Raw genomic sequence first — 26,339 nt, 5'->3', positions numbered from 1 at the left:
TCGTGACGCCAGCCCTTTGAGCCATTCACCGGAGGACGTGACTCCGGTCCACCGCGCAAGCCGACGTCTGCTAGGGGACGCACCTGAGTTCGGGACTCTGCCGGACCCTACTTGGAAGCGAAAGCCAGTAGCTACGTCCACCATGAGCCTGCCCCAGGCGACGACTCCAATCATTCTTCAGCAGCCCCGGGTGCCACCAACCTTCGACGCTTCACCTGGTGCCGACCCGGAAGAATGGCTAGAACAGTTCGACCGGGTGGCTATCTTCAACAACTGGGACGATGCTACGAAGCCTAGGTACGTCCTCTTCGCCTTGGAGGGACCAGCAAGAATCTGGTTTGAGAATGAGGAGGATAGCCTCACGAACTGAGAAACCTTCAAGGAGCAGCTTCGAAACACCTTCACGAACGTCGTACGAAAGGAGAGAGCCCAGCAGCTGCTATAGTCTCGCATACAACACCCAAACGAGACCGTTGCAGTGTACACTGAGGAAATGAAGCGTCTCTTCCGGCGTGTCGAAGGAAACATGAAGAAAGAAGAGAAACTATAGCTGCTCATGCGAGGAGTTAAAGAGAAAATCTTTGCCGGCCTCGTCCGCAACCCACAGAAAACCGTCGCGGAACTCATAGAAGAGGCATCCACGATGGAAAAAACTCTTCACGCCCGAGCCCGCCAATATGACCGCCAGCAGCGCGTCTTCTCAGCAAACTGCCTGTACACCGTTAACTACGATAACCTGCGGGAGGTTATCCGTCAAGTTGTGCGAGAAGAGCTTCGAAGATTGCTGCCAACGGGAACGCAGCCGCAGCTTTCATCGGTCACTGACGTCGTCCGGGACGAGGTTCAACAGGCCTTGGGTGTGACGCTGACATCCACGCAGCCTCTGCAGCCCCCAGTCATGACTTACGCCGCAGCAGTGCGCCGTCCTGCACCTCGACGACGGGACCCAAGCCCCTATCGCCCACAGCCAGCTGCATTGGACCGCCGCCCTTTCGCCCCAATCCGCCCGTACTCCGAGCGTCGCACACAGCCAAGGAAATGCGCGAGTGGCGACCTCCCGAGCAGCGCCGCCCCTATGCCTCCACTGCGGCGAAGCCGGTCACATTCTCCGGTACTGCCCATACAGGAGAATGGGCATCCGAGAGTTTTCTTCGCCCCACGACCCCGACCCGGCCAGCGGCCAGCCGAAATTGAGGAGTTTTTGCGTCGGTAAGAATACTCATCGCCGAGCCGCCTATGGCGTTCTCCGTCGCCATCGTCACCGCGCTATGTATCTCCTAGCCGAAGCTACGCAGTGCGTGGACGCTCCCCCAGCCCCGAAGGTTAAACTAAACAAAGCAGCCTTTGGAGGTGAGGTTGCTTCTGAGGGCAAGGAAAAAGATCCTCCATGGACAATAACGCAAGACCATGCCTCGACTACGACGACAACACCGACGTCGACGACGACGATGCGGCCAGAGTCGAAGCTTTTACCACCGCCCAGAGAAGTAACGTCGGAATACGCCCACCGCAGCCTCACTGCTCGACGAAGCCGAGATCGTACACCGAAAACCACGTGTAATACGAAAACGTGAACAAGTGACCTTCAAGTTACGGTCGACGGTCACGCTGTTACTGCCTTGGTCGACACGGGAGCTGACTACTCCGTCATGAGCGGGCCACTCGCTGTCCGACTCAGGAAAGTGACAACAACTTGGGATGGCCCGCTGCTCCGCACCGCAGGTGGTAACCTTATTACGCCGTCAGGACGCTGCACCGCGAGAGTTACAGTAAATGGGCGAACCTATGCTACTACGTTCCTGGTCCTACAGAAATGCTCGCGAGATTTGATTTTGGGAATGTACTTCCTGAATGAACATCGGGCGATCATCGATCTTCGATCCAAGTCGATCAAGCTTTCCACGGACAAAGCCATATCTGCCGCGACGACAGCGACTCATCACATTGCCTTAAACGTCCTCGACGAAGCATTGAGCGTGCCGCCCCGATCAAGTGTCGTCGCCTGCATAGGTACTAGAGACATTGAAACTGCCGAAGGGGACATCGAGGGGAATACCCAGTTACTCCTTGATCGAGGACTGGGCGTCCCAAGGGGAGTCGCCCAAATCCGAAATGGCGAAGCCCAGGTGCTGCTAACCAACTTCACGGAAGAATACCGGCATCTAAATAAAGGTACGACGATTGGCTTTCTCGACGAGCTGCCAGACATCAGAGACATATTTGCCCTCCCCGACCACCCCGCGGAAACATCTGACCAAGGCCATCAACCCACGTTCGACATGAACCCGGTATTACCACGGAGCAGACAAGACCAAATACGCAGTCTTCTTCAAAGGTACAGCGATTGTTTCTCATCAGCATCGAATGTGCGATAAACCCGGCTTGCCAAGCACCGCATTGTCACAGACGAACACGCCCGACCACTGCGGCAGAGCCCCTACCGCGTATCGCGGATAGAACGCCAAGCTATCCGCAAACAAGTAGAGGAAATGCTACGTGACGACGTCATCCATCCGTCAAGGAGCCCCTGGGAAGCACCAGTTGTCGCAGTGAAAAAGAAAGACGGCACCCTTCACTTCTGCGTCGATTACCGCCGCCTAAACAGCATTACGAAGAAGGATGTCTACCCCCTCCCCCGCATCGACGACACATTGGATCGGCTATGCAACGCTAAGTACTTCTCATCGATGGACCTGAAGAGCGGCTGCTGGCAAATTGAAGTCGACGAAAGAGATCGCGAGAAGACTGCGTTCATCACACCAGACGGACTCTTTGAGTTCAAGGTGATGCCATTCGGCCTCTGCTCTGCCCCAGCGACGTACCAGCGAGTAATGGATACGGTGCTCGCAGGCTTGAAGTGGCAGATTTGCCTAGTCTACTTAGATGACGTTGATGTCTTTTCCACAAGGTTTGAAGACCACCTCAGAAGGCTTCGGACAGTGCTGGAAGCAATCAAGTCTTCAGGCCTGACGCTGAAACCAGAGATGTGCCACTTTGCCTACCAGGAGCTACTGTTCCTTGGTCATGTCGTAAGCAAGGATGGAGTTCGCCCAGACCCTCAGAAGACGGCTGCGGTCGCAGAATTTCCACAGCCTAATGACAAGAAAGCTATACGCAGATTCCTTGGATTGTGCTCTTATTACCGGCGATTCGTCAAGAACTTTTCCCGCATCGCTGAACCTTTGACCCAACTTACCAAGGCTGACGTGCCTTTTAAATGGGAAAGGCCGCAAGAGGAAGCTTTCAACGAGCTGAAGCGCCGCTTACAGCTCCCTCCTGTGCTCGGGCACTTTGATGAAAACGCCGAAACCGAAGTCTATACCGATGCAAGCAGTGTGGGCTTAGGAGCGGTCCTCGTTCAGAAAAATGGCAGACAGGAGAAAGTTATCGCGTACGCTAGCCGTTCACTGTCGAGAGCCGAAGCCAACTATTGGACGACAGAGAAAGAATGTGTCGCCATTTTTTGGACCACGTCCAAATTTCGCCCCTACCTATACGGACGACCATTCAAGGTTGTGAGCGATCACCATGCTCTGTGCTGGCTGGCCAATTTGAAAGATCCCTCCGGCCGCCTTGCTCGTTGGAGCCTGCGTCTTCAAGAATTCGACATATCTGTAGTCTACAAATCTGGCCGCAAGCATTCCGATGCAGACTGCCTATCGCGAGACCCCGTAGACGCAGCACCGGAAGAGGAAGACGACGACGCTTTCGTAGGACCGGTAAGCGCCAGCAGTTTCGCGCAGCAGCAGCGCTCGGATCCTGAGTTGAAAAGACTAGTTGATTATTTGAAAGGCAAGACCGCATCGCCTCCCCAAGGGTTCAAGCGCCAACTGTCGTCCTTCGTCCTTCACAATAATGTCCTCCTGAAGAAGAACTTCGCGCCCAACAGGACAGTGCATCTTCTTGTTTTGCCCAAAAATCTCACGCAAGAAATTACGCAGGCATGTCTTGATGAGCCGACTGCAGGGCACCTCGGAATGGCTCGCACGTTGCACCGCATCCAGGACAAGTACTACTGGCCGCGGCTAGCTGCCGACGTTTGCTATTACGTGAAAACGTGCCGTGAGTGTCAGCGACGCAAAACGCCTCCGACTAGACCAGCGGGACTCCTGAACCCCATACCACCGCCAACTAAGCCCTTTCAGCAAGTAGGGATGGACCTCCTCGGCCCCTTTCCGACTTCATCATCTGGTAACAAGTGGATCATCGTGGCACCGACTACATGACCCGCTGCGCCGAAGCAAAAGCGTTGCCTAGTGGTACCGCAACAGAAGTCGCAAAATTTTTTGTCGAGTAAATTCTCCTGCGACACGGCGCCCCCGAAGTGCTCATCACAGACAAAGGAACGGCATTTACAGAGGAGCTGACCCAAGCCATTTTAAAATAAAGCCAGACAAGCCATCGGATTACAACTGCCTATCATCCACAAACCAACGGACTCACAGAGCGTCTGAAAAAGACCATCGCAGACATGCTCTCCATGTACATCGACGCCGAACACAAGACGTGGGACTCCATTCTTCCCTACGTGATCTTCGCTTATAATACTGCCGTCCAGGAGACAACCAGGTTTACCCCATTCCAGCTGCTATACGGCAGGAAGCCCACGACAACACTAGACCCAATGCTCCCGCACGTTTCTGACGAAGGCAACCTCGACGCCGCCGTTTACCTTCTTTTTCACCGGAACAGCGCGCACTAAGACACGGACACGAAGGGAGACATGACACACACGAGAGTGTGTCGTGTCTCCCTTCGTGTCCGTGTCTTAGTGCGCGCTGTTCCGGTGAAAATGAGTTACCAACTTGCCCAAACATCTGTTTTAACGCCTACCTTCATCGCGCCGAGGAAGCCCGAAGACTTGCGCTGCTTCGCATTCAAGACCAGCAGCACACCGACGCCAGACGCTACAGTCTGCGCCGACGAGACACGAATTACAAGCAAGGAGATCATGTTTGGATATGACCGCCAGTTCGCCGCCGTGGATTCAGTGAAAAGTTGCTGCGACGCTACTTTGGCCCGTAGAGGGTTCTACGTCGCATCGGTGACCTCGACTATGAAGTCATCCCCGACGGCACGACAGCATCTCAGCGACGCCGCACACGCCCGGAAGTCGCACATGTCGTACGCCTGAAACCATATTATGAACGCTAAAGGACTCAAAGTTTGCATTCTGCGTGTTTATTTTCATTTTAAAGCATCGAGACGATGCTTCTTTGGGAGGGGGGTAATGCCACGTATCATTGTAGCGTCCGTTCGTTCGCGCAAGGCCGCAGGAAAGGGGTGTTATCATTTGTGTTCGTGACGCGAGAAGCGACCGGACTAATATCGATTGATCACAGCCATGCCGAGCTGCATCTACGTGTTTCCAGATTACCCTAGATGAACTCGGCCTGTTATATCGAAGTTTCCTTGCCGGCTTTAAATTGAACGATGGCGCGAGCAGCGGGCATTCGTAGTTCGACGACCGACGAGCACGTTTGTTGCTTACGCCGCATCCGAGTGATTCAGTTCTTTTGCGGGCGCAAGTCAGCCCAAATAAATACCTTCGTTTCCAAGACTGGTTGGTGTCTTCCTGATCGCTGGACTGCCGTCACTACAACGTGACAATATATAGCGTTCGTTGATTACGAGAAAGCATTCGACTCAGCAGAAACCTCAGCAGTCATGCAGGCATTGCGGAATCAGGGTGTAGAAGAGTGCTATGTGAAAATATCGGAAGATATTTATAACGACTGCACAGCTACCATAGTTCTCCATAAAGTCAGTAATAAAATTCCAGTAAGGAGAGATGTCAGGCTGGGAGACACGATCTCGCCAATGCTCTTCACTGCCTGCTTACAGGAGGTATTCCGGGGCCTGAAATGGGAAGAGTTAGGGATAAGAGTTAATGGAGAATACCTAACTAATTTACGATTCATTGATGACATTACCTTGCTAAGCAACTCAGGACATGAACTGCAAAGCATGATTAATGAGTTAGACAGGCAGAGCAGAACGGTGGGGCTGAAAATCACCATGTGGAAAACCAAGTGATGTTCAACAGTCTAGTAGGGAACGGCAGTTCGCGATCAGTGGCGAGTTGCGGGAAGTGGTAAAAGAGTTTGTCTATTTGGGGCAGGTAATGACCGCTGCTCCGGATCATGAGGGGGATATAACTAGAAGAATAAGAATGGGGTGGAGCGCATATCGCAGGTGAATGACAGTTTACGAATATCCGTCAACAGCTGTATCTGAACGGTACTCACCTATGGGGCAGAAACATGGAGGCTAAGAAAGAGGGTTCAGCTTAAGTTAAGGATAACGCAGCGAGCTATGGAAAGAACAATGATAGGTGTGACGTTAAGAGATCGGAACCAGGCGGTATGGGTGTGGGAACAAACGCGGGTTAATGAAATTCTAATCGAAGTCAAGGGGAAGAAATGGTCTTGTGCAGTGCATGTAATGCGAAGGCAAGATAACCGCTGGTCCTTAAGGGCAACAGAGGGCATTCCTAGAGAAGGCAAGTGCAGCAGGAGCGGCAGAAAGTTAGGTGGGCGGATAAGATAAAGAAGTTTGAGGGGATACGGTGGCGGCAACTGACAAAGGACAGGGTTATTTGGACAGACATGGGGCAGGGCTTTGCCCTGCGGTGTGCGTAGTCAGGCTGATGATAATTATGATGATGAATGCCTAGCAGCCCCCTCCCTCATCGCGCTCGATATAAAACGTCACATACTTTTAAATAATCTCTCACATTATGTCGACTTCAACAAAGCATTAAAAAAATTGGTAAAAACACAGATTGCCGAGAAAGAGTCCCCTGCCTATGAGTTTTCTGTTTTTTTTTTGTTGTCTGTGTAGCGTCAGGAGACGTGTGTGTGTATAGCGTCAGCAAACGTTGCCATTTTTCTTCATATTTTTTCCACCTTGAAGATGACTTAGCTTTGCGTCTGTGTTCACTTTTTCGTCTCCTTTACGGCAATTGCATGCATTTGTGTATATTGGCCGAAAAACTGCTAAAGCAGTATTTCGGCCCTTAGAGAGTTCTCCGTCAGCTAAGCGACGCAACCTATGAAGTTCTTTCGGATGGGGTTTCCCGGTCTACTCCCGTCAGCTGAGACCAGAGATTGTTGATGTGCGGATGAAGCTCTATTTTTCACGAGACATTTAGTTGCTAAATGCTGCGCGTTACTGAGGTTTTTTTTTTCTTTTTCTTTCTCCCTATTTTCTTGTTAAATCATCGGGCCGATCCTCTTAACCTGCCTTTAGAGGGAGGTTAATGCCGCCTCTGCAACAATAGCCGCTCGGAGGCTGTTCGGCACACAGCTCGTACGCCACGCTGTTCGCTTCTGAAGGAGAAAAAACTGGACGTTCCACCCTGGCCGTCTCGGTGTGCTGTCGCGTCTTCTCGGTGTTGGCGCTCCTCTGCCGTCTAGATGCGGCGCTACCAGTACCAACTGATACGTGACAATATTTATATACGCAGCTGTTTCCACGACACAATTATTTCTTGACTGCATCTACTAATGTGTTTTCTAAATTTTAATCTTTGTTGCCGAAACTGCATGCGGAGGTTTGGCCGCGCCAGGCTCGGAGCTTTCAGCTTTCCTTTCGCTTTTTCTAGTATGCCTGAACAGGAAGCAAACCAATAAGCTGTCGAACCTTGAGCCCCTCCTGCAAATATTTTCGGCAACGGCGCTGGGCCTAAATATCTTTGCTTACCGCTACCACTCTTTTCGAAGACCTACAAGGTCTTTAACGCTAGCCCTATTTATTGGTGCGCTTGTTATATATTTGCTGTGGTAGGATTCGTGACTTGTATTTTGCAGTTATGTTTGTCGTATTTAGTGCTTTAATGTTTTTTTCCGGTTCCAAAGCTCCGGCCAAAGTTCCATGTATGGACAGCGCGTGGCGCTAGTTGGCGCAAGTGTCGGAGAGGGGGGGGGGCACGAACACCTGCTTGAGCCCTGTTCGCAGCGGCTGTTTTCCGGCCAACGGGCTCACATTAGCTCGGCAGGCTACTTTATGGACGCTACTTTACTGGTTATCGCCTGAATGCTTGACTGCAACATCGAGACACCCTGTGCGATCGATGGCTGCCCCTAGCGGACCTTGCTAGTGGCAATTTTCTGGCCCACAGCTTACTTTGTCTCGTTGCTTTTTATAAAACAGTGATTTTTCTGCATGGGCCCAGCCTACGCATTCATTTTCATCGCAGCTTGCCTGCAGTGTCATTCTGGAAGGCCTAAAACAGCAGTCTTTAACATAATTATATGTGCTGCGGCGGCCTCGGCCGGGTCAGTGCTGTCATCGAAGACTCTTGCTACATGAGCCATTGATTTACACTTTGTCCCGCTGTGACGGACGCGCTTGCGAGACCACGAAAATTTTGAATTCTTTTGTTCAGTGCTCGTGTGCTGGTTTTGCACCACCAAAAAAAAGAAGCTGTGAGCGGCCAAGCAATAAGCCAAAAATGAATAATGAAAGGAAGCACGGAGCAACAGGTACAAAATAAAAAGTGGTAGGGGTTTAACGTAGTTAAACCAAGCAGACGTGGGAACGCATGTGTTTAGCCTGGTTGACTCCTGGGTTTGGGCGATATTAGACTCAGGTGAAGCTCTGGTTTTGGTAAAGCTGATCTGATCTGTTCGTTTTGCCCGCGGAGATTGATGAAAACGACGATGTCCAATGCGAGAGTGTGTGCCGCTCCGCTGGCGGGCCTTCGAATATCCGGCACCGGACCTGAGTTTGAGGTCCTCGCTTTGCAGCGACACTGCTTCTCCGTTGACTACTAACTCGGCAGGCCGAATTAAATCCATGGGACCAAATGCAGACACGTACAGCCCCCGTCAAAAGTATGCAGCCCAAGGGCTGTCTAGCGGTGCTCCCTAGCGCATCAAGCAGCCCAAACCTTGGGAGGATTGAGTGCGCAAAGCCATTCCTCTTTCAAGAGATGCCGAGGATGCATAACGAGGCACGCTGTTGGCCTCGCGAGCAAACCTTTTGCACTGTGTACTTTTGACGGGGGGTGTACATGCTTGGAGTGGAAGCTAAATGCATCGCTTTCCTCTCCGGGTATCGCCCGTTTCCATATTTTACGATGCTCGGCGTTTCTAGGAGGACAGAACCGCAAGTGCTATTCCTGCATATAAGCCATCACGCAGCAAGTATTCAGCATCGCAGGCTTGCGCTTCACATTTATTTATTCATTTATTTTTTATTTATTGATTGATTTATTATTTATTTATCGTACCTGTCAGAGCCAGAGGCATTAGAGAGGGAGAGTGGCAAAAACACAACAATAGAATTACAAAAATACACCACCGAGGCCAATTGAAGTAAGACCTCAGTATACAATGCTAGCTATAGATTCGCAGAACATCTCGTAATCATTGATTCCGGCATTATTTACGTGAAGGGGATTCCAGGCTCAAAAATGACTGAGGCAAAAGTGATAAGTAACAAATGACAAGCCAAAAACGACTGAGAAAATTTTTTGGTTTGGTTTCGTTTCGTTTTATTACCTTGAAAACCCTTTTGGGGTATTACATAAGTGGTGAGCTACATATCATGGGTGAGATTACAATTTTTGAATGTGAGGAGGAACACTCGTCGTAAACGTCGATGGACAGGTGATGGCAGCATTGACGTGGGGAGGGCCGTTCCAGATGATAGCCTTTCGTGGAAAAAATGAGCCAGCAAACGTAGCGGTTCTAGTGAGCGGTCGAGCAACATAAAATGGATGCATAGTGCGGTGTGATATGCGTGGAGGTGGAGCTAGGTATGGGGGATGATTAAGCGAACAGTGAAATATGTTATGGAACAGGCAAAGGCTATCTATATGACGATGAGTGCATAGGTTCAAAAGTGACAAGAATCGAAACCGACATTACAAGAAATGGCTGTAGAATAAGGCGACCGCGAAGTACAGGATGATGGTACAACTTGTGACATAATGCGATACGAGACGCTTTTCGACGAAGTCACAGCAATGGAAAAGAAAAACTAGTCTTCATAGTAGCTATGCTTGCAGTGCGGTTGTAATTGGTGAGGATGAAACGCGCAGAGTTATTCGGAACCATCTCAAGAGCAGTAATATGGCTGTCATTAGGAGGATCCCAAACTGATGTTGCGTGCTCCAGTTTGGAGAAAATTAGTGTTTTATATATCGTGTTTCAAAAAGGAACGTTCAAAAAAATTGCGACATATGTAACCTAGCATGCAATTAGCGTTGTTCATTATGTGCTCGATATGAAGAGACCAGTTTAGGTTAGAAGTGATATGAACGCCAAAGAATTTTTATGATGTTACATTCTCTGAAGGCATGTTATTTATATAATACGAAAAACGGGGCAGTAGATTTTCTTGAAACACGCATGACTTTTCATTTGTTAATGTTTAGTTGCATTGACCAATTGTTGCACCATTTATCTACAGTGGTAAGGTATGACTGAAGTAGACAGCTGTCGTTACTATTGGTTATTCTAAAGCTAACGCAATCATCAAGAAAGAGGAGGATATGAGAGTTAATAAGAGACGGAAGACCACTGATGTCGACTGAAAATGAAAGAGGCCCAAGGAACCTTGGGGAACGCCCTTGGGGGCCCCAGGGGGACGCCTGAACGCACTCCTGTGAAACTGGAATTCAAACCGCCAGCGGAAACGAACTGTGAGCGATTGAGAAGAAAGCACCCAATCCCTTTCGGTTGATTGGGGTCAATATTTAGGTTATTTAGTTTTAATAACTGGAGTCTGTAACATACCTTGTCGAAAGCTTTACTAAAATCTCGGAATATACAGACTGCTAGTGATGATTGGTGAAGGATACGGTGTAATGCCTGCGTAAAACATGTTATTTGAGACTCGCATGAATAAAATTTCCGAAAACCGTGTTGTCTAATGAGAAGAAGGTGTTTGATTAAAAAAGGTCAACGTAATTTGTAAAACTTTTATGTTCGAACATCTTGCAACGTGTGCTAATTAGGGGGATGGGACGATAGTGGAGTGGAGATGTTTTGCTACCCGACTTGTACACTGGAATCACCTTCCCAATTTTCCACTCTTTCGGTAAAATTGATTGGTCATAAGATTGTTGGGAAATATTTGCTAGCTTAATGAAAACATAGGCTCAAGTGTTTTCAATAACTTAGCATTGATAAGTTCACAACCTGGAGCGGAATGAAGATTAGTGTTATGAATAAGCTTAATGACACCAAAAGTATCGAATAATATTGGCGACATAGTTTAAGAGTGGTGATTTTGAGTTTTAGGTATGTGTATCAGGTACATATAATAGAAAGGTTATCAGCAAATGAATGGTTAAGAATTGCATCAACAAGGTCTGACGGAATGGGATTACCAGAGGAGTCGATTAAGGCGTTATTTTCATCAGTCGTCGGATTATTAACGCGTCAGAATTTTGTGGCATTAGCTGTGAGCATAAACGGAATAATCTTAGAATGAAAGTGTTTTTTTGCATCTTTAATTTCCTGCACGTATGCCTCGGATGCAGTCGAGTACGGAGCCCAATGTTCTCTGGTGGGGGGAAGCATAGCGATGCGATAGTCACTTCCCATACGTAACGGAGAAACTTCACGGCCATAAAGCATTAAAGGAATGTGGTATTATTGATTACTGCTCATGTTGGTGATGGTGCGTTGAGGAATGATTCAGTGAGCTGGTTTACTTTGGCCGAAAACATGTTCCTGTTAGTTTCAACTGTACGATTGTCAAAGCCATCATTAAAATGTCAATAAAAGACGACTGCCTGAAAATTGGCTAGCTTATAATCGCGTATCACTGTTAAGTTTTGTAACATCTTGTGCAAGTTAACTAACTTACTAACGTATTGCCAATAACTAACGTATTGGCAACATTAGCTGTTATTCTTGTTGCTTGCGTGCCCATTTGCTGTAATGAGAACACTGGGCATACATCCAAAAATTCACTATAGGTAGAGACGAGTTGGGCGACAAAATGGGAATGTCGGAGCTCCATGCGATGTTGGGAAAATTAAAATCACCCAGTATAAATATCGGAGGGGCGGAAAACGTGTAATAAGACCCTTAGCGAAAAAGAGGATGTGCTTAAAATGTATTTCAAACATATTCTATTAACTTCATATTTATTTCGCATTTTCTTGTCCCCATGCTTAAACTGCGAAACAAATGCTTTCTAAGTATGCTACGAATAAAATATTGAACGTTCTTTAAAATACGCGAAAGTACATTTTGCCCGCTTAGTACATTTATAATGCATTAAAAATATACTAAAAATACCAATTAAATACATTAGATTAAATACACTATTAAATACACATTAAATTAAATACACTAAAATATACATTTAATACAGTAAAAATATATTCACTTTGGCTTAAAAAAGGTGGACTTCACAGAATGATAAGGATCAATGCTCCAACTTCAGAACAAATTGTATAATCGCAATTGTCATCAATCGCAAATGTACATGAGATTATAAGGTCACGTAACGGCATGGGAACGGCACAGATACCTACACAGCAAACCATGGCGGAAGGGCCGCAACAAGCAACAAACGCTCCGGCAAGCGCCATGCTTGCCTTGCCTGATATATACCCACCGAGAGGGACGCACTATCTTGCCCGGTGAGGTGTTTATTTGCGCAAAGACTGTGGGCCCACAAATTATCCAAGAAGTGCACTACTGGTCACGTTCGAATCGGAAGGCGATCTAGAACAGAATGGCTAGTCGAAACTTGCGTCATAAATAGGTCAGGAGTCGAACTGTCAACCAACAGATATTTGAGCAGAGTGGTGTTCTGAGGCAGTTGGTAAAGCATGTTAAAGGGAGGCGTAGCGCGAAAAAAAGAAGGCAGGGACGAGATAGACACAAGACACAGGACCAGCGCTAACTTACAACTGAAAAATATGAAGCGAATTACCGAGCTCGAGGAACCAAACGCGCATGCCCAGCATGCCTGATTAGATGAAGCGGTAAGATAAACGTGACCTAGCACCACTTGAACACGACCTAGTGACCATGACAAGAGCTGAACCGCCCCGTGCCAAACCTTCGAGCGGTAACGCGAAAGCGACTACTTAGAATTTAGAAAGATGGATTCCTTTCGAAGCAGAACAACCGACGTTTCACTGATGCACTTATCTCTTCCCAGCTTACGAATGAATGAAGCCTCAAGAACCTCCCTTGCTAGCTGTTCTTTAGAGCGACCAAGAACTTTAGTTTTACCGAAAAGCGGATGCAACTACAACTTGAGCAATGCTTAGGCCGATTCTTACTTTTGTCTGATCTGAGGGACCTCGCATTTTCTCTTAGGCGTTCATTGAGGCAACGACCACTTTGCCCCATATAAACACGGCCACATATTATTACGGAGCGGGGCTCGTGGCAAGCAGAAGCGAGTAAGTTTTTACAAGTTCACCTGAGCACACTACAATTTGAAGACCCCTTCAGAGTGAGGGGTGCGGACCAAGTAGTTGATGTGCTTCGTCATGACCTGCGGGGTGCGAATAGTGGCTTCACCATAGACATTGAAGAACTGATCTATTCAGTGCCACATGATGAACTTCTTGCCGCAGTTCGTGAAAGTATTGAATTGTCTGGAAGTGTGGCTTTCCGCAACAGTTGCGGTTTAACGGTGGAGGCTTTTTTGGAACTGCTCACGTTTTACTTGTCCTCCACGATTGTTAGCTTTCAGGAGAAGTTTTTTGTCCAGAAACGAGGCATTTGTATTGGTTCTTGTGTAGCGCCTGTTTTATGCAAAACCTTTTTCGCAAAACTTGACCGTGAGCTTAATCAGATTGTTAGGAATGAAAGCGTGGTTCATGTTTTTAGGTATGTCGACGACTTCCTGGTCCTTTTACAACTAAGGGAAGATAACCTTGCGCTTATTGTTGACTCGGTCCTGGAGCGGTTTCGGGCCGTGTCCAAGACCATGAATTTTACTTTGGAATTACCACATTATGACTCTTTACAATTTTAAATCTAAGGTTGCATTTTAACATGACAAGCCACATTTGTTGGGCCTATATGCCACGCTCGAAGAAAGCACCGTTACCTTTTCATTCCTCACATTCAAAACTTGTCAAACGTGGCATTGCTTCTCTGTCTTTCAGATCAGCGCTTTCCAAGTCGTGTCCCCACAAAGTGGAGTTTAGTTTTGATCTGCAGGCTACACGCCTCAGGAATGCAGGCTACCGTGCGTCGTTGCTCACCGCTGTTGTTGAGGGTTTGCTTAAGAAGTTGCGAAACCAAACAAAGAGACCTGATTCCAGCAATGGAATAGAACATGAGAAAAAGGAAAAGAAATACGAGGCGGTACCCTACATTCACCGCGTATCTCATAAATTGAAAAGGATCGGGAAAGTTTGGTGTGGACGTCGTCTTCACGGCTCCTCGCAAATTGTCGAGCCTTTGTGCACTTTCAAGTCGAAGCCAGAAGAAACCGGCTTGCAGTGTCAATCATGTAACCAAGTTTGTTGAGTGCAAAGTAAGTGTTGTGTACGAGATCCCTTTAAGCTGTGGCAGTGTTTATATAGGGCAAAGCGGTCGTTGCCTCAATGAACGCCTAAGCGAACATACTAGGTCCCTCAGATCAGACAAAATTAAGAATCGGCCTAAGCATTGCTCAAGTTGCGGTTGTCATCCGCTTTTCGGGAAAACTAAAGTTCTTGGTCACTCTAAAGAACAGCTAGCAAGGGAGGTTCTTGAGGCTTCATTCATTCATAAGCTGGGAAGAGATAAGTGCATCAGTGAAACGTCGGTAGTTCTGCTTCGAAAGGAATCCATCTTTCTAAATTCTAAGTAGTCGCTTTCGCGTTACCGCTCGAAGGTTTGGCACGGGGCGGTCCAGCTCTTGTCATGGTGATTAGGTCGTGTTCGAGTCGTGCTAGGTCACGTTTATCTTCCCGCTTCATCTAATCAGTTGTTGCTGGGCATGCGCGTTTGGTTCCTCGAGCTCGGGAATTCGCTTCATATTTTTCAGTTGTAAGTTAGCGCTGGTCCTGTGTCTTGTATCTCTCTTGTCCCTGTCTTTTTTTTTCGCGCTACGCCTCCCTTAAACCAACAGATACACAAGCGTCTATGGGAGCCGGTCGGCCTTGCCGGTCCTGGTCCTTTTCGCTGGCATATTCGGGCCCGGAAACACCCAAGGCACCTTTGCCGGTATCATGCTATCACTTTCTCCGCACGTAGTGTAAATAAGTGGTGATTACATTCCTGCTAGAAGTTACCGTAAACGGAAGGACTTCAGAACAGAAAAGGCTTGGGCAGGTTGGTAATTCATTGCAACACAGTTATCATAGAGCGGGAACAACGCAGGCGTTCTGGTCCGGTCTCGTCTTTGTCCTGCGTTGTTCCCGCGCTATGATTACTGTGTTGCAACGAAAGGACGACTGGAAAGGGAGAGTTTTCACTGTTCCCTGAGACGTGATGTAAATATGTAGTGTGATGTAAATATGTTTATGCGGACTGCCCATTTGTTCGAATCGAAGTATACTTGGGCGGATTAGTTGCGTTTTTACGAAGGTACACTTTAAAAGCATTACCAACGCCAAATTGTGATTTCCCTAGACTCGATTTCGAGCACTCGGCTGTTCAACGGCAGCTTGAAGTGTGCTGCAAATACGTTTAACAAAACTGCCCGTTTGTTAGAATTGAAGTGTACTTCGGATGAATTAACTTAATATTTACGAAAATACACTTTTAATGCATTAACAAGATGCTAAAACTGCATACATATACGTTTACAAGGACTGCCCGTTTTTTAGAATTGAAGTACACTTTGGATTAATTAATTTCATATTTCCGAAAATACACTTTTAATACACTGACAAGATGCTAAAACTGCATACGTTTTTTGACGTATTCGAAAAGTGCTCGAAGTATGCTTTAAGTGAGGCATTTTTGCATATTTTAAGAATATATTTCGAATACCAAGCATGGAATTTCAGGAACGTATTTCCTACATATTTTAGTGCATTCATGAATACAAAATATTGTCGCGACCAGAGCAGCCGTGAAGGTAGGCGTCGGGAAGAACCAAAGACTGGGAGCCTTCTTTTAATTATAGAGCCAGCTTCCACGACACCGAATAGAAAAAGCGCAGGAAGTCGCAATAGCTCTCGCTGCCGCCGATCCAAAATCGAGAACAGCTATCACAGACTCTCGTCGGGCCTGTGAACATTATCTTGCAGGCGAAATATCCCCTCTTGCCTCCCAAATTCTAAGACGCGCTCCCGCCGATCCAACTCGCACAAAAGTGATCTTTGCTCCTGGCTGCCAGATTCTATGAGGCAATGAGGCCGCTGATGCGGCCGCCCGAGCGCTCACACACCGGGCTCCTCATCCTATCTCTCCTGGCTCAGAAGTTCATAAACCGCTTCTGCGGTTCCGCGAAATACTAATTCATTATTGCGACAGCCACCGTCTCTACCCAGTACCTGCCAAGGGGCTGAGTAAGGCGGAGGAGCGAACTCTGCGGCGCCTGCAGACAGGAACTCTTCTCTGTCCTGCCATAGCAAAACACTTCGATCCGAACACAGATGGGCGCTGCCCGCACTGTGGTGAGATCTGCGATATCTTTCACATGGTGTGGGCATGTACTAAGAATCCTCACCTTCCCCCTTCCCCCACCCCCACCCCCACCCCCACCCGAGAGGCATGGGAGACTGCCCTCCTCAACTGCTCCACACTAGAGTCTCAAAGGGCTCTAGTAAAGCGGGCGCGAGACGGGGCCTCGTCGTGCGGTCTTCCGGACTAAGGATACCGACCATGTAGCAGGGTTTTTTGACCCTCAAACTCTCTTTGCATATTAAAGTTTTTCACCACCACCACCACCCACCGCCGCTTCGTCGTCGTCTTCGATTCAGCGCGGAGGCCGCGCGGCGCGTTAGGTGCGTGGCATTATTCCCCCCCGCGAAAGCAAACATCGTCTCGATGTGGAATGGGATATGTACAGTGAGAGGTGGAGGAGCAAAAAGAAGAATGGGGTGAGGTGAACTATACAATGTGCGCTAGATGAGATGCGGCGAGAGTCAAGTTCACACGTGGGGAAGGGGAAAAAGGTAACACAGCGTGAACACAGCCCTCAGTCACGCGAAAAGTACGGCTTTAAGCGCACTACATGCACGATTTCAGGCCTTTGGCGCTCAGGGCCGACGATCACAGTTCCATGAAGGACAACTTCGTAGTTGACGCTGTTCAGGCGGCGCAGGACTCTGTACGGGCCAAAATACCTATTTATAAGTTTTTCGCATAATCGCTTGCGGCGCACGGGTGTCCACACCCACACGTGGTTGCCCGGCTCGTAGTGCACGTCCCTGTGCCGAAGGTAATAGTGTCGGGCATCGGCGGATTGCTGGTCCTTGATATGCAAGCGGGCCAGCTGACGGTCCTGCTCTGCTTGTTCCACTAAGTGGCCTGCTTCAGGGGGGAGCTCTGCGTCGCCGTACGGAAGCATGGCGTCGAGCATCATGCGGACCTCTCTGCCATACACAAGACGGAACAGGCTGAACTGGGGGGTTTCCTGCGTCGCGGTATTATATGCGAAGGTGACGTACGGCAAGACCTCATCCCAAGTTTTGTGTTTAACGTCGACGTACATCGAGATCATGTCCGCCAATGTTTTGTTCAGCCGTTCGTTTAGACCATTGGTTTGGGGATGATACGCTGTTGTTGGTCGATGAGCAGTATGGCTAAGCATTAAGATGTCTCGTAGGGGTCGGGCTGTAAACGCCTTGCCTCGGTCAATAATGATGGCTGATGGGGCGCCGTGTCTAAGCACGATGTAGTGCATAAAGAAGTGAGCAACTTCGGCGGCAGTACCTCGCGCAAGGGCCTTCGTTTCAGTGTAGCGGGTCAAGTAGTCTGTGGCGACTACGATCCACTTGTGGCCGGTCGACGAGAGAGGAAATGGCCCCAGAAGGTCCATGCCGACTTTGTCGAATGGTATTTGTGGCGGCTCGATGCACTGAAGCAGTCCAGGAGGCTTGAGCGCGGGTTTTTTCTGCCGCTGGCATTGCCGGCATGTCCGGACATAATGCTTGACACTTGAAGTTAGGTTGGGCCAGTAATAGTTCTTCCGGATACGGGATAAGGTGCGTGTAACTCCAAGGTGGCCGGAAGTCGGTTCATCATGGCAGGCAAGGAGGACTTCATCCCGTAGATCAGACGGTACGACGAGCAGGTAAGCTGCCGGACTGGAAGTAGAGTTCTTTTTATAAAGCGCCCCTCTCCGCAGGCAGAACGATGATAGTCCACGAGCTAGGTATCGTGGTATTTTAGGGCACCAACCTTCGAGATGTTCGATGAGCAGACGCAGCTCGGCGTCGGCACGCTGTCTGGAAACGAGCTCAGACGTGCTGACCGCTCCAAGAAAGCTATCATCATCGGTGGTGTCTTCTGGGGGAGGTTCGACAGGAGCGCGTGACAAGCTGTCAGCGTCGGTGTGCTTCCGGCCTGACTTGTAGGTGACGGTGAAATCGAATTCCTGTAGTCGTAATGCCCAACGTGCAAGGCGGCCACAAGGGTCCTTTAAATTTTTCAGCCAGCACAGCGAGTGGTGGTCGGTGACGATACAAAACGGTCTACCGTAGAGGTATGGGCGGAATTTAGCGGCGGCCCAGACTACCGCCAAACATTCTTTTTCCGTAGTAGAGTAGTTCAATTCAGCGCGCGACAGTGCGCGGCTGGCGTAGGCAATTACTTTGTCGACACCGTTTTGCCGCTGTACTAGAACGGCGCCAAGACCGACGTTGCTCGCATCCGTGTGCACTTCCGTGTCGGCATCTTCGTCGAAATGTGCCAGGATGGGCGGCGATTGGAGTCGGCGCCGTAACTCGTCGAATGCAGTCTGCTGTTCGTTGCCCCAGGAAAATGACGTGTCAACACGGGTGAGAAGCGTCAGAGGGTTGGCGAGCTGGGCGAAGTTTCTAATGAATGCGGCGATAGTAGGAGGACAGGCCCAGAAAACATCGGGCTGCTTTTTTGTAGGCGGGAACCGGAAAGGCAGCAACGGCAGCAAGCTTCTCTGGGTCAGCGCGGATTCCGTCAGCACTAATGACGTGCCCGAGGAACTTCAATTTGGTGAGCCCAAAGTGGCATTTTTCTGATTTGAGGGAAAGGTTGACGGATCCAACGGCTTCCAGGACAGTTCTGAGGCGGTGCAGATGTTCCGTGAACGTTGCGGAAAAAATCATGACATCATCAAGATAAACAAGACAGGTCTGCCACTTCAAACCTGTGAGAACGGTGTCCATCATTTTTTGGAATGTGGCAGGAGCACAGCACAGCCCGAATGGGAGGACACGAAATTCATACAGCCCGTCCGGTGTGATGAAGGCGGGTTTCTCACGGTCCCTCTCATCAACTTCTATCTGCCAATAACCACTTCTGAGGTCGACCGAAGAGAAGTACTTGGCTTGACGAAGTCGGTCGAGTGAGTCGTCGATACGCGGGAGCGGGTACACGTCTTTCTTGGTTACACTGTTAAGCTTCCTGTAGTCGACGCAGAATCGTAGTGTCCCGTCTTTCTTTTTCACGAGGACGACAGGAGACGACCACGGACTGCTTGACGGTTGGATGACGCCGTCTGTGAGCACCTGTTCGACCTGTGTTTGAATAGCAGCTCGGTCACGAGGGGACACACGATAGGGCTGCTGATAGATGGGTCGGGCTCTTTCATGCGTGATATTGCGGTGTTTAACTATCGACGTTTGGCGCACTTTAGACGATGACGTGAAACACGCACCAAACTCCCGCAAGAGGCCCTGGAGTTGCCTCTTTTCAGTGGGTGGAAGGCCTGGATTTATGTCTACATTGGTGACCGCTTCGTCGTTAGCACCAGGTGTGTGCTCCTCACAAGAAAAGCATGCGGCCACTTCCTGCACGTGGTCGACGTAAGCGATGGTTGTGCCACGAAGCAGATGTCGATGCTCATTACAGAAGTTGGTGACAAGGACCTCTGTACAACCGTCATGAAGGGATCCAAGGCCCCGTGCCACCGCAACCCCCTTAGTGAGTACGAGGGAGACATTAGGCTCGACAACCCGGAGTCCCCTATGTGGCTCGTCGCAGGTAACTCTAGCGAGAATGCTGGCACGTGGTGGCACCGTAACGTTATCGTCGGCGACTCGCAGGGCGGACCGAGAACCCTGGTGCGCAGGTTCTTCTGTGGCCATGGCGCTAGAAAGCGTCACCAAGCGATTCGGGAGGTCTACGATAGCACCGTGCTCGCGAAGAAAGTCGATTCTAAGAATGACATCGCGAGAACATTCGCGGATAACGAGAAAAGTGGCAACGAATGTCCAGCCTCGAACCGTAACCCGGGCCGCACACATACCGAGTGGTGCGACAAGATGTCCGCCTGCCGTACGTATGTCGGGACCATCCCACGGTGTCGTCACTTTTTTCAGGGCCGTCGCAAGCCGTCCGCTAAGGATAGAGTAATCTGCGCCCGTATCGACCAACGCGCTGACCTTCTTGGTGTCGACGAGAACAGGGATGACGCGGATGACGCTGGTCACGGAATCGACGCGAGGGGCAAAGGTTGCTTGAAGGTGCTGCAGCTCCTCGTGGACCACGGAACGGATGAGTTCGCGAAGGGAGTCCGGATTCGTCCTGGGATCATGGTCGAACCGGTCCAACGTTGACAGAGTCGACGTTTGACGCAGTTGCCGGGCGCACTGATGAGATCTCTGCTGCAGCAATTTCTCCATGTGCACGGCGTCGGCCAGAAACTCCGCGACGGTGTTGGGCGGTTTCCGCACGTGGCCGGAAAAGAGCTGATCTTTTACGCCGCGCATCAGGTGCCGCAGCTTTTTTTCTTCAGGCATGGCCGGATCGGCGCGATGGCAAAGACGCGTCACATCCTCGACGTACATGGCAACACCCTCATTGGGGAGCTGAATTCTAGAGGACAGGCTACGCTCTGCGCTCTCCCGGCGGTTGCTGTGGGCGTACGTACTCAGGAGCTGACGTCGAAAGTCCGGCCACGTAGAGAAAGTAGTCTCATGGGTTTCGAACCACGTGCGTACAGAGTCTTCAAGGCTGAAGTACACGTTATGCAGCTTTGAAGCGTCTTCCCAGCAGTTAAAGGTTGCGACCCGTTCGTAGTGAGCCAACCAGTCTTCAGCATCTTCAAACAGGTCACCGTGAAAAGGCTTAGGCGTGCGTGGAGTCTGAAGGGTGAGATAGGTGGGGCTGGCGGCAGGGACAGTCGTAGGCAGGGCCGGTAATGGCGTCGCCGTGAGCGGAGTGGTACTTGAAAGCGCGCCGACAAAAGGGAGGGCCTCTGGGGACAGGCCTCGGATCCTGCGGCTGGCACGATGGACAGGGGTGGTCACAAGAGGCGGGCGCGTCGAGTCGTCCTCAGGAGTAGGGAGCATCGGTCGCACCTTCACCAGTGTCACGACCAGAGGAGCCGTGAAGGCAGGCATCGGGAAGAACCCAAGACTGGAAGCCTTCTTTTAATTATAGAGCCAGCTTCCACGACACCGAACAGAACTAGCGCGCAGCGAGAGCCCACCGCCGCTTCGTCGTCGTCTTCGATTCAGCGCGGAGGCCGCGGGGCGCGTTCGGCGCGTGGCAATATGTTCAAAATACAATTTAAATAGCCTACAGTATATTCCAAACGCATTAGTTTTTTCTAAGGGGAGTACTAATGACATCGTGAAGTTCATGCGGAAGGTGGAGGAGGAAGGTGATGGGTGATCGCAAATTTTGGCCTTCTGATGAAGCGTTACTGCTGCCCAAATCTATTCTGAGTCAGCCTGAACGTGTATGCACACGATGAAGTGATATCGTTTGATCGCTAGCTGCACGCCTCCGCCTCTTTGTTTTCCACGATTACAAAAAAAGCATGCAGTGCAATGCATATGCAGTGTAGTTGTTTGCGAAGGAAAAATCAGAAGAGAAAATAGGCGTACAGAAAGGTGGGCAAGTGGGTTATTACTATCCACGGTAAAACAGTCGTGAACACATTTGTCAGAAATGATCATGGACTTGCTTTCACCATGGAGAACGTTAAACAAGGTAGGATTGAGTTCTTGGATGTGGAGCTGAGACTTGAGCCCGGACACGTTTGCTGGTTGTATTCGCCTCGCTCCGTAAAGCCCTTACTCAGTTTTCAGTCCGGACATTCCAAGCTGGTAATGGAAGGCACCACCTTGTCTTGTGTTCGCGCCGCTCTGACCAAGTCGTGTGTCCATCTTATTGAGGAAGGAGTGCAAGGCCAAATTTCCAGGCTTAAACACGCTGGTTTTCCTGAGGCAACTATTGGAAGGTTATGCGAAAGGTTGGTGGCCAAAATCAAATTGGACCATAAGCGTGTTCCTCAGGCGAATGAAGTCTCAAAGCGCCGGAAGATAGCTGTCATCCCGTACGTCCACGCATTTTCACACCGTCTGAAGAAAGTGGGGCGAAAATTTCAAATTGATGTGGTATTTTCGTCTCGCAGAAAATTAAGCAACATTTGCCGAGCTGTGCAGCGGAAGCGAGAGGCCCTACTAGGAAGGAGGATCGGTAGTGGTTGTACCACAGCACACGTAGAGAGGAGGGTTGAGTGCATCGAGGGTGTTGTTTAAGATTCCCCTTTCTTGCGGTGGGTGGTATGTTGGCCAGACTGGGAGATGTCTAAACGAACGCCTGAGGGAGCACCATAATTCTTTGGACAAGGTAGCCGGTTCGAATTTGGCGCTTCACTGCAGGCAACCTGAGCACACGTGCGCCCCATTGCTTCATCAGAGGTCTGTCATCTTCAAACATAAGGATCAGATAGTAAGGGAAATAGTAGAGGCATATCACATTGACAAAGGGGGTACAGCATGCATTAGTAAGCCCTCATTGCCACTGGCTAACCGCGAAATCACCTTTTTGGAGCATGCATTTGCAGATATGTAGATTTAATATTTTCAGTGATGATGCAGTGTTTTTTGTTCTGTTTAGTGTTTGGCGGGAATGCTATATATGTGCACATGTGCGTAATAAATTTTCAGTTGAAAGTCAGCACTCGTGTTGTCGTGTTTGTTCCGTCCTCGTGTTTTTTCCGCGCTGTTTTACCATGGATAGAAAATAGGCGTTGCCACACTACCGGCGTCCCACTGCCCATAGTCTCGTCATGCAGACGCTGACTTGCTCGCGTCGTTACCCTAAGAGAATCCTTAGCGCCGTCTCGTGGAAGGCGGCGGTCAACATATGAAGCTCTCCCATAGCGTAACGGAGAAGCTTCATTAGTATAAAGCATTAAAGTGCTGCGGTATTAGTTGCTATTGCTCGTGTTGTGTCCCTTCCTTGTTGTGGGCTATGGAACCTCATGGGCTTTACACACTAGCCAGAACCCTAACCCTTCTAAGCTATAGCCTACACCACATGTGCGTCCGGCAATATATATAACCTAAGTATTTTACAGCGCATAGTATTACATCAGGAATTGCGACGGTGTTACTAACTGCCATGCTTTGAGCGGAATAACAGTTTGTATCATGGGCTGGGTCTGCAGATCACATGGTTCGTGAAGGCCTGCGGATCCTCTCTCTTCCTGTGCACCATGAACAATAGCAACATATATGAGTAGCTTGCCACTAACACGTGTTGTTGTTTTCGGCAGTTTTATTCTGTCAACATCTGGTCGCAAATAATTTTCCCTCTTGTGTTCCCAGCTGCTCTCGGGAGTATACGGCCATCGACTGACCGCCGACGTGCAGGGGCAGCTCAGGCAGCGGCTCCTGCTGCTGCAGCCACGTGGAGTCTCCGCTGGCACTGCTCCACCTGCCGGGCACGGACCCCCCCGCCATTAGTGGTGTCTCCGTGTATCCTGCGGATGGCTGCGGTTGGAAGAGCCACGTGCATTCTGGAGTGGCAGCCACTAGGACGACGTCCGTTGTTTTGCCATCTGCTTGAGAAATTCCTTCCCCGCTGCAGAACAGCATTGGGGATTTCCTGCAGAGGACTTTTCGGTTCTATCAGTAGTCCACTTGTTTATTTTGACTGCGTTCAGATGCAGCTCCGACACCGCGAAGTTGGCGCAGTGAAAATGACAAGAGCGTACAGCAGGGGTTCAGTTCACTGTGGTGTTGTTAAAAGCAAAGTGCACTTGCACAGAGTGCAGCTGTGTTGCGACATGGCAGTGTTCTTTCCCGCTTTAATAGATCACATTTGTTGGGTATTCAGGCTCATTCCTCGCCCCCTGCTGGTGGAGCTCCTCAGGCGATGACTACGGAATGTCTTTGTTTGCTGTAGAAATTATTAAGAGCAGCAAGAAAGGAATAGCATACGCCCCTTTGGTCTACTTCATTGTTTGGATGTCCATTCCTTTCTTGATGCCCCTCTGTTAATAGTTTTGTGCTTCTTATCTGCTGTGCAAGTGGTGCCAGAAGTGTGACCGGTGTGGTGTGCAACCTTATGTAATTTAGGCATTCCATAGGCGCGCCTAGCCTCTGCCGTTTTGTCCAAAAAGTTTGCATGGCTGCAAAACCTTTTGTGCATTGACAGCAAGCATTGTTACGTATATCAAACTCACATAAGTTGTTTAAATGTTCTGTTGTTTACTCGGTTTCAACTTATTCTCTTTAATATTTCACTTTGAAAGTTAATGTCAGTAAATGAACAAACACGTCTTGGCATTTCAGAGGCAGTTTTGACCTCATATTGAAATTCTAATACCGTCGGCCTTTAGACAATAGACTTAAGGCATAACATTAAAGTTCCATCGTGTTTGATTTACTCTTGATGTTGCTATTACTAGTCGACATGGCTTGCAACGCAGTTTCCTCAAGACCGAAAGGACTGGTGTCTTGAATGGATATTCAAATGCATACTGTAAGCTTCTAAAAGTGGCACTCTTTGAACGCCTGCAGTCACGATTTTGTGTTCTGTGAAGTTTATTGGGATATACTAGAACATGTTGATTCATTCCTGCTTTACTATCACGCACCATTTTTCTCTCTGTTTTGTATCATTGGTTGCTCATCTGCGTAACGGAATGTTAAGTGCTGACATTGGCTCGTGCTAATTTTTGCCGCACCACTGAAATGGGCGATCCAAAATAAAGGCTTTTGTTTTTAAAACTCATTCATTTAAATTTTGCGTAAAAAACAATCAAACCCATTCAGAATTCTTTGCAGTGGAGTGACTACACCAATACAATTTTTTTCTCATTGTTTCAAGTATCTCTTTAAGTTATGCTTAATGTTGTTGAGTGCCCCCTACAAAGCTGCTTTCATTCTCTGCATGGTAAAAATTTTTTTACGGTTCATTAGAAACCGTTTTGCTCACGTATGAACGTCTGAATCAGTGCTTTCGCACTAGCAGACATATGGGAGTAAGGTCCGATGAACACGGGGCTTAGAAGTGGAGGCCCGAGGCAAAGCTGTGTAAACCAGAGCATTGCCAGGATAACGAACTGTCGAGTCTCCACAATACTAAGTACTTTCTTCGCGCACTCCCTGTCTCGCCTCAAAATCCCCAAGTAAAATTCTTGATTCATCGTCTCTCGAGAAGGAACGAATTCCCGGTGCACGATTCCTTTTGCAGTAAAAAGGTTAGCCACAGTTGTAGGCAAAGTTCCAGCGATAGGATTTTGACTATGGCCCGAGCCAAGTTTGGACGTCGCCTTCGTGTCCGACACGCTCAGTTATGTCTGGAGAAAAAGAGAGAAACAACTGTATTTTCCACTTGAGGTTTTGGAGTGAAGGCAGGTAGGCCGAATGCGACCCCAGGCGGGGCGATATCTTGAGCCTATGAGCCTGTTGCCAGTTGTGTCTTCTTGTATGGTCTTGCAAGAAGTTGAATCCTATCCTCCGCGGAAGCAGCTGGCAGTAAAGTTTGTGGGGGCGGGTTACCCACCCATCTTCAGAGGATGTGCGCTTGAGTGGCGAACACTACGTGGTCGCAGTGAGGACAGACGGGGTAGTATTCCCCTCCAGTGATGAGACAGAGTGTAGAATGACTGAGAATGGAATTGGTCTGCTGCCTGCGAAGCATGGAGGCTTGCGCATAAAAATTTGACCAAGGCATAGATGGAGACAGCACAAGCGCTAAACATCAACTGAGGATTTACTGCGACAAAGAGATACATAAAAGCACTTCGGTGGCCCATGCGCAGACTGGGTTAGAACGAGCACAAGCTAATCCCAATGTGGCAAACTGCTCCCTGAGATACATTGCTTCTTTTCTGGTCAAGGCAAGTGATGTCGTGCTGACATAGTTATCACCTTCCCTGTTAATGTGATACCCCTCACAAATCTCACGGCCCAACCTTGTGCCTCCCCTACCAAGCACACACGTGGCATCAAACACCGGCACGCACCCACACAGCGTACAATGCCTGGCCAAATGGCCGCCATTGCGCTCGTAGCCGTTCTT

General features: G+C 49.2%; 1 protein-coding gene across 1 annotated transcript in view; it reads left to right on the top strand.

The window, feature by feature from the left end:
• The window catches only part of LOC149367619 (uncharacterized), a 116,405-nt gene extending 91,359 nt beyond the window's left edge, over nucleotides 1-25,046 (top strand). Inside the window, exon 8 of the mRNA XM_089575389.1 lies at nucleotides 23,636-25,046. Within this exon, the coding sequence (XP_089431515.1) occupies nucleotides 23,636-23,773 (138 nt within the window). The 3' untranslated portion in view covers nucleotides 23,774-25,046. The remainder of the gene's footprint in view (nucleotides 1-23,635) is intronic.
• Nucleotides 25,047-26,339: the final 1,293 nt, after the last annotated feature.

This window comes from Amblyomma mixtum, chromosome 1 (assembly GCF_055824585.1).
Source record: "Amblyomma mixtum isolate Tamu chromosome 1, ASM5582458v1, whole genome shotgun sequence".
Lineage (NCBI taxonomy): Eukaryota > Metazoa > Arthropoda > Arachnida > Ixodida > Ixodidae > Amblyomma > Amblyomma mixtum.
The sequence above is the reverse complement of the archived record's forward strand: the minus strand, read 5'-3'. Positions and strand labels throughout refer to the sequence as shown.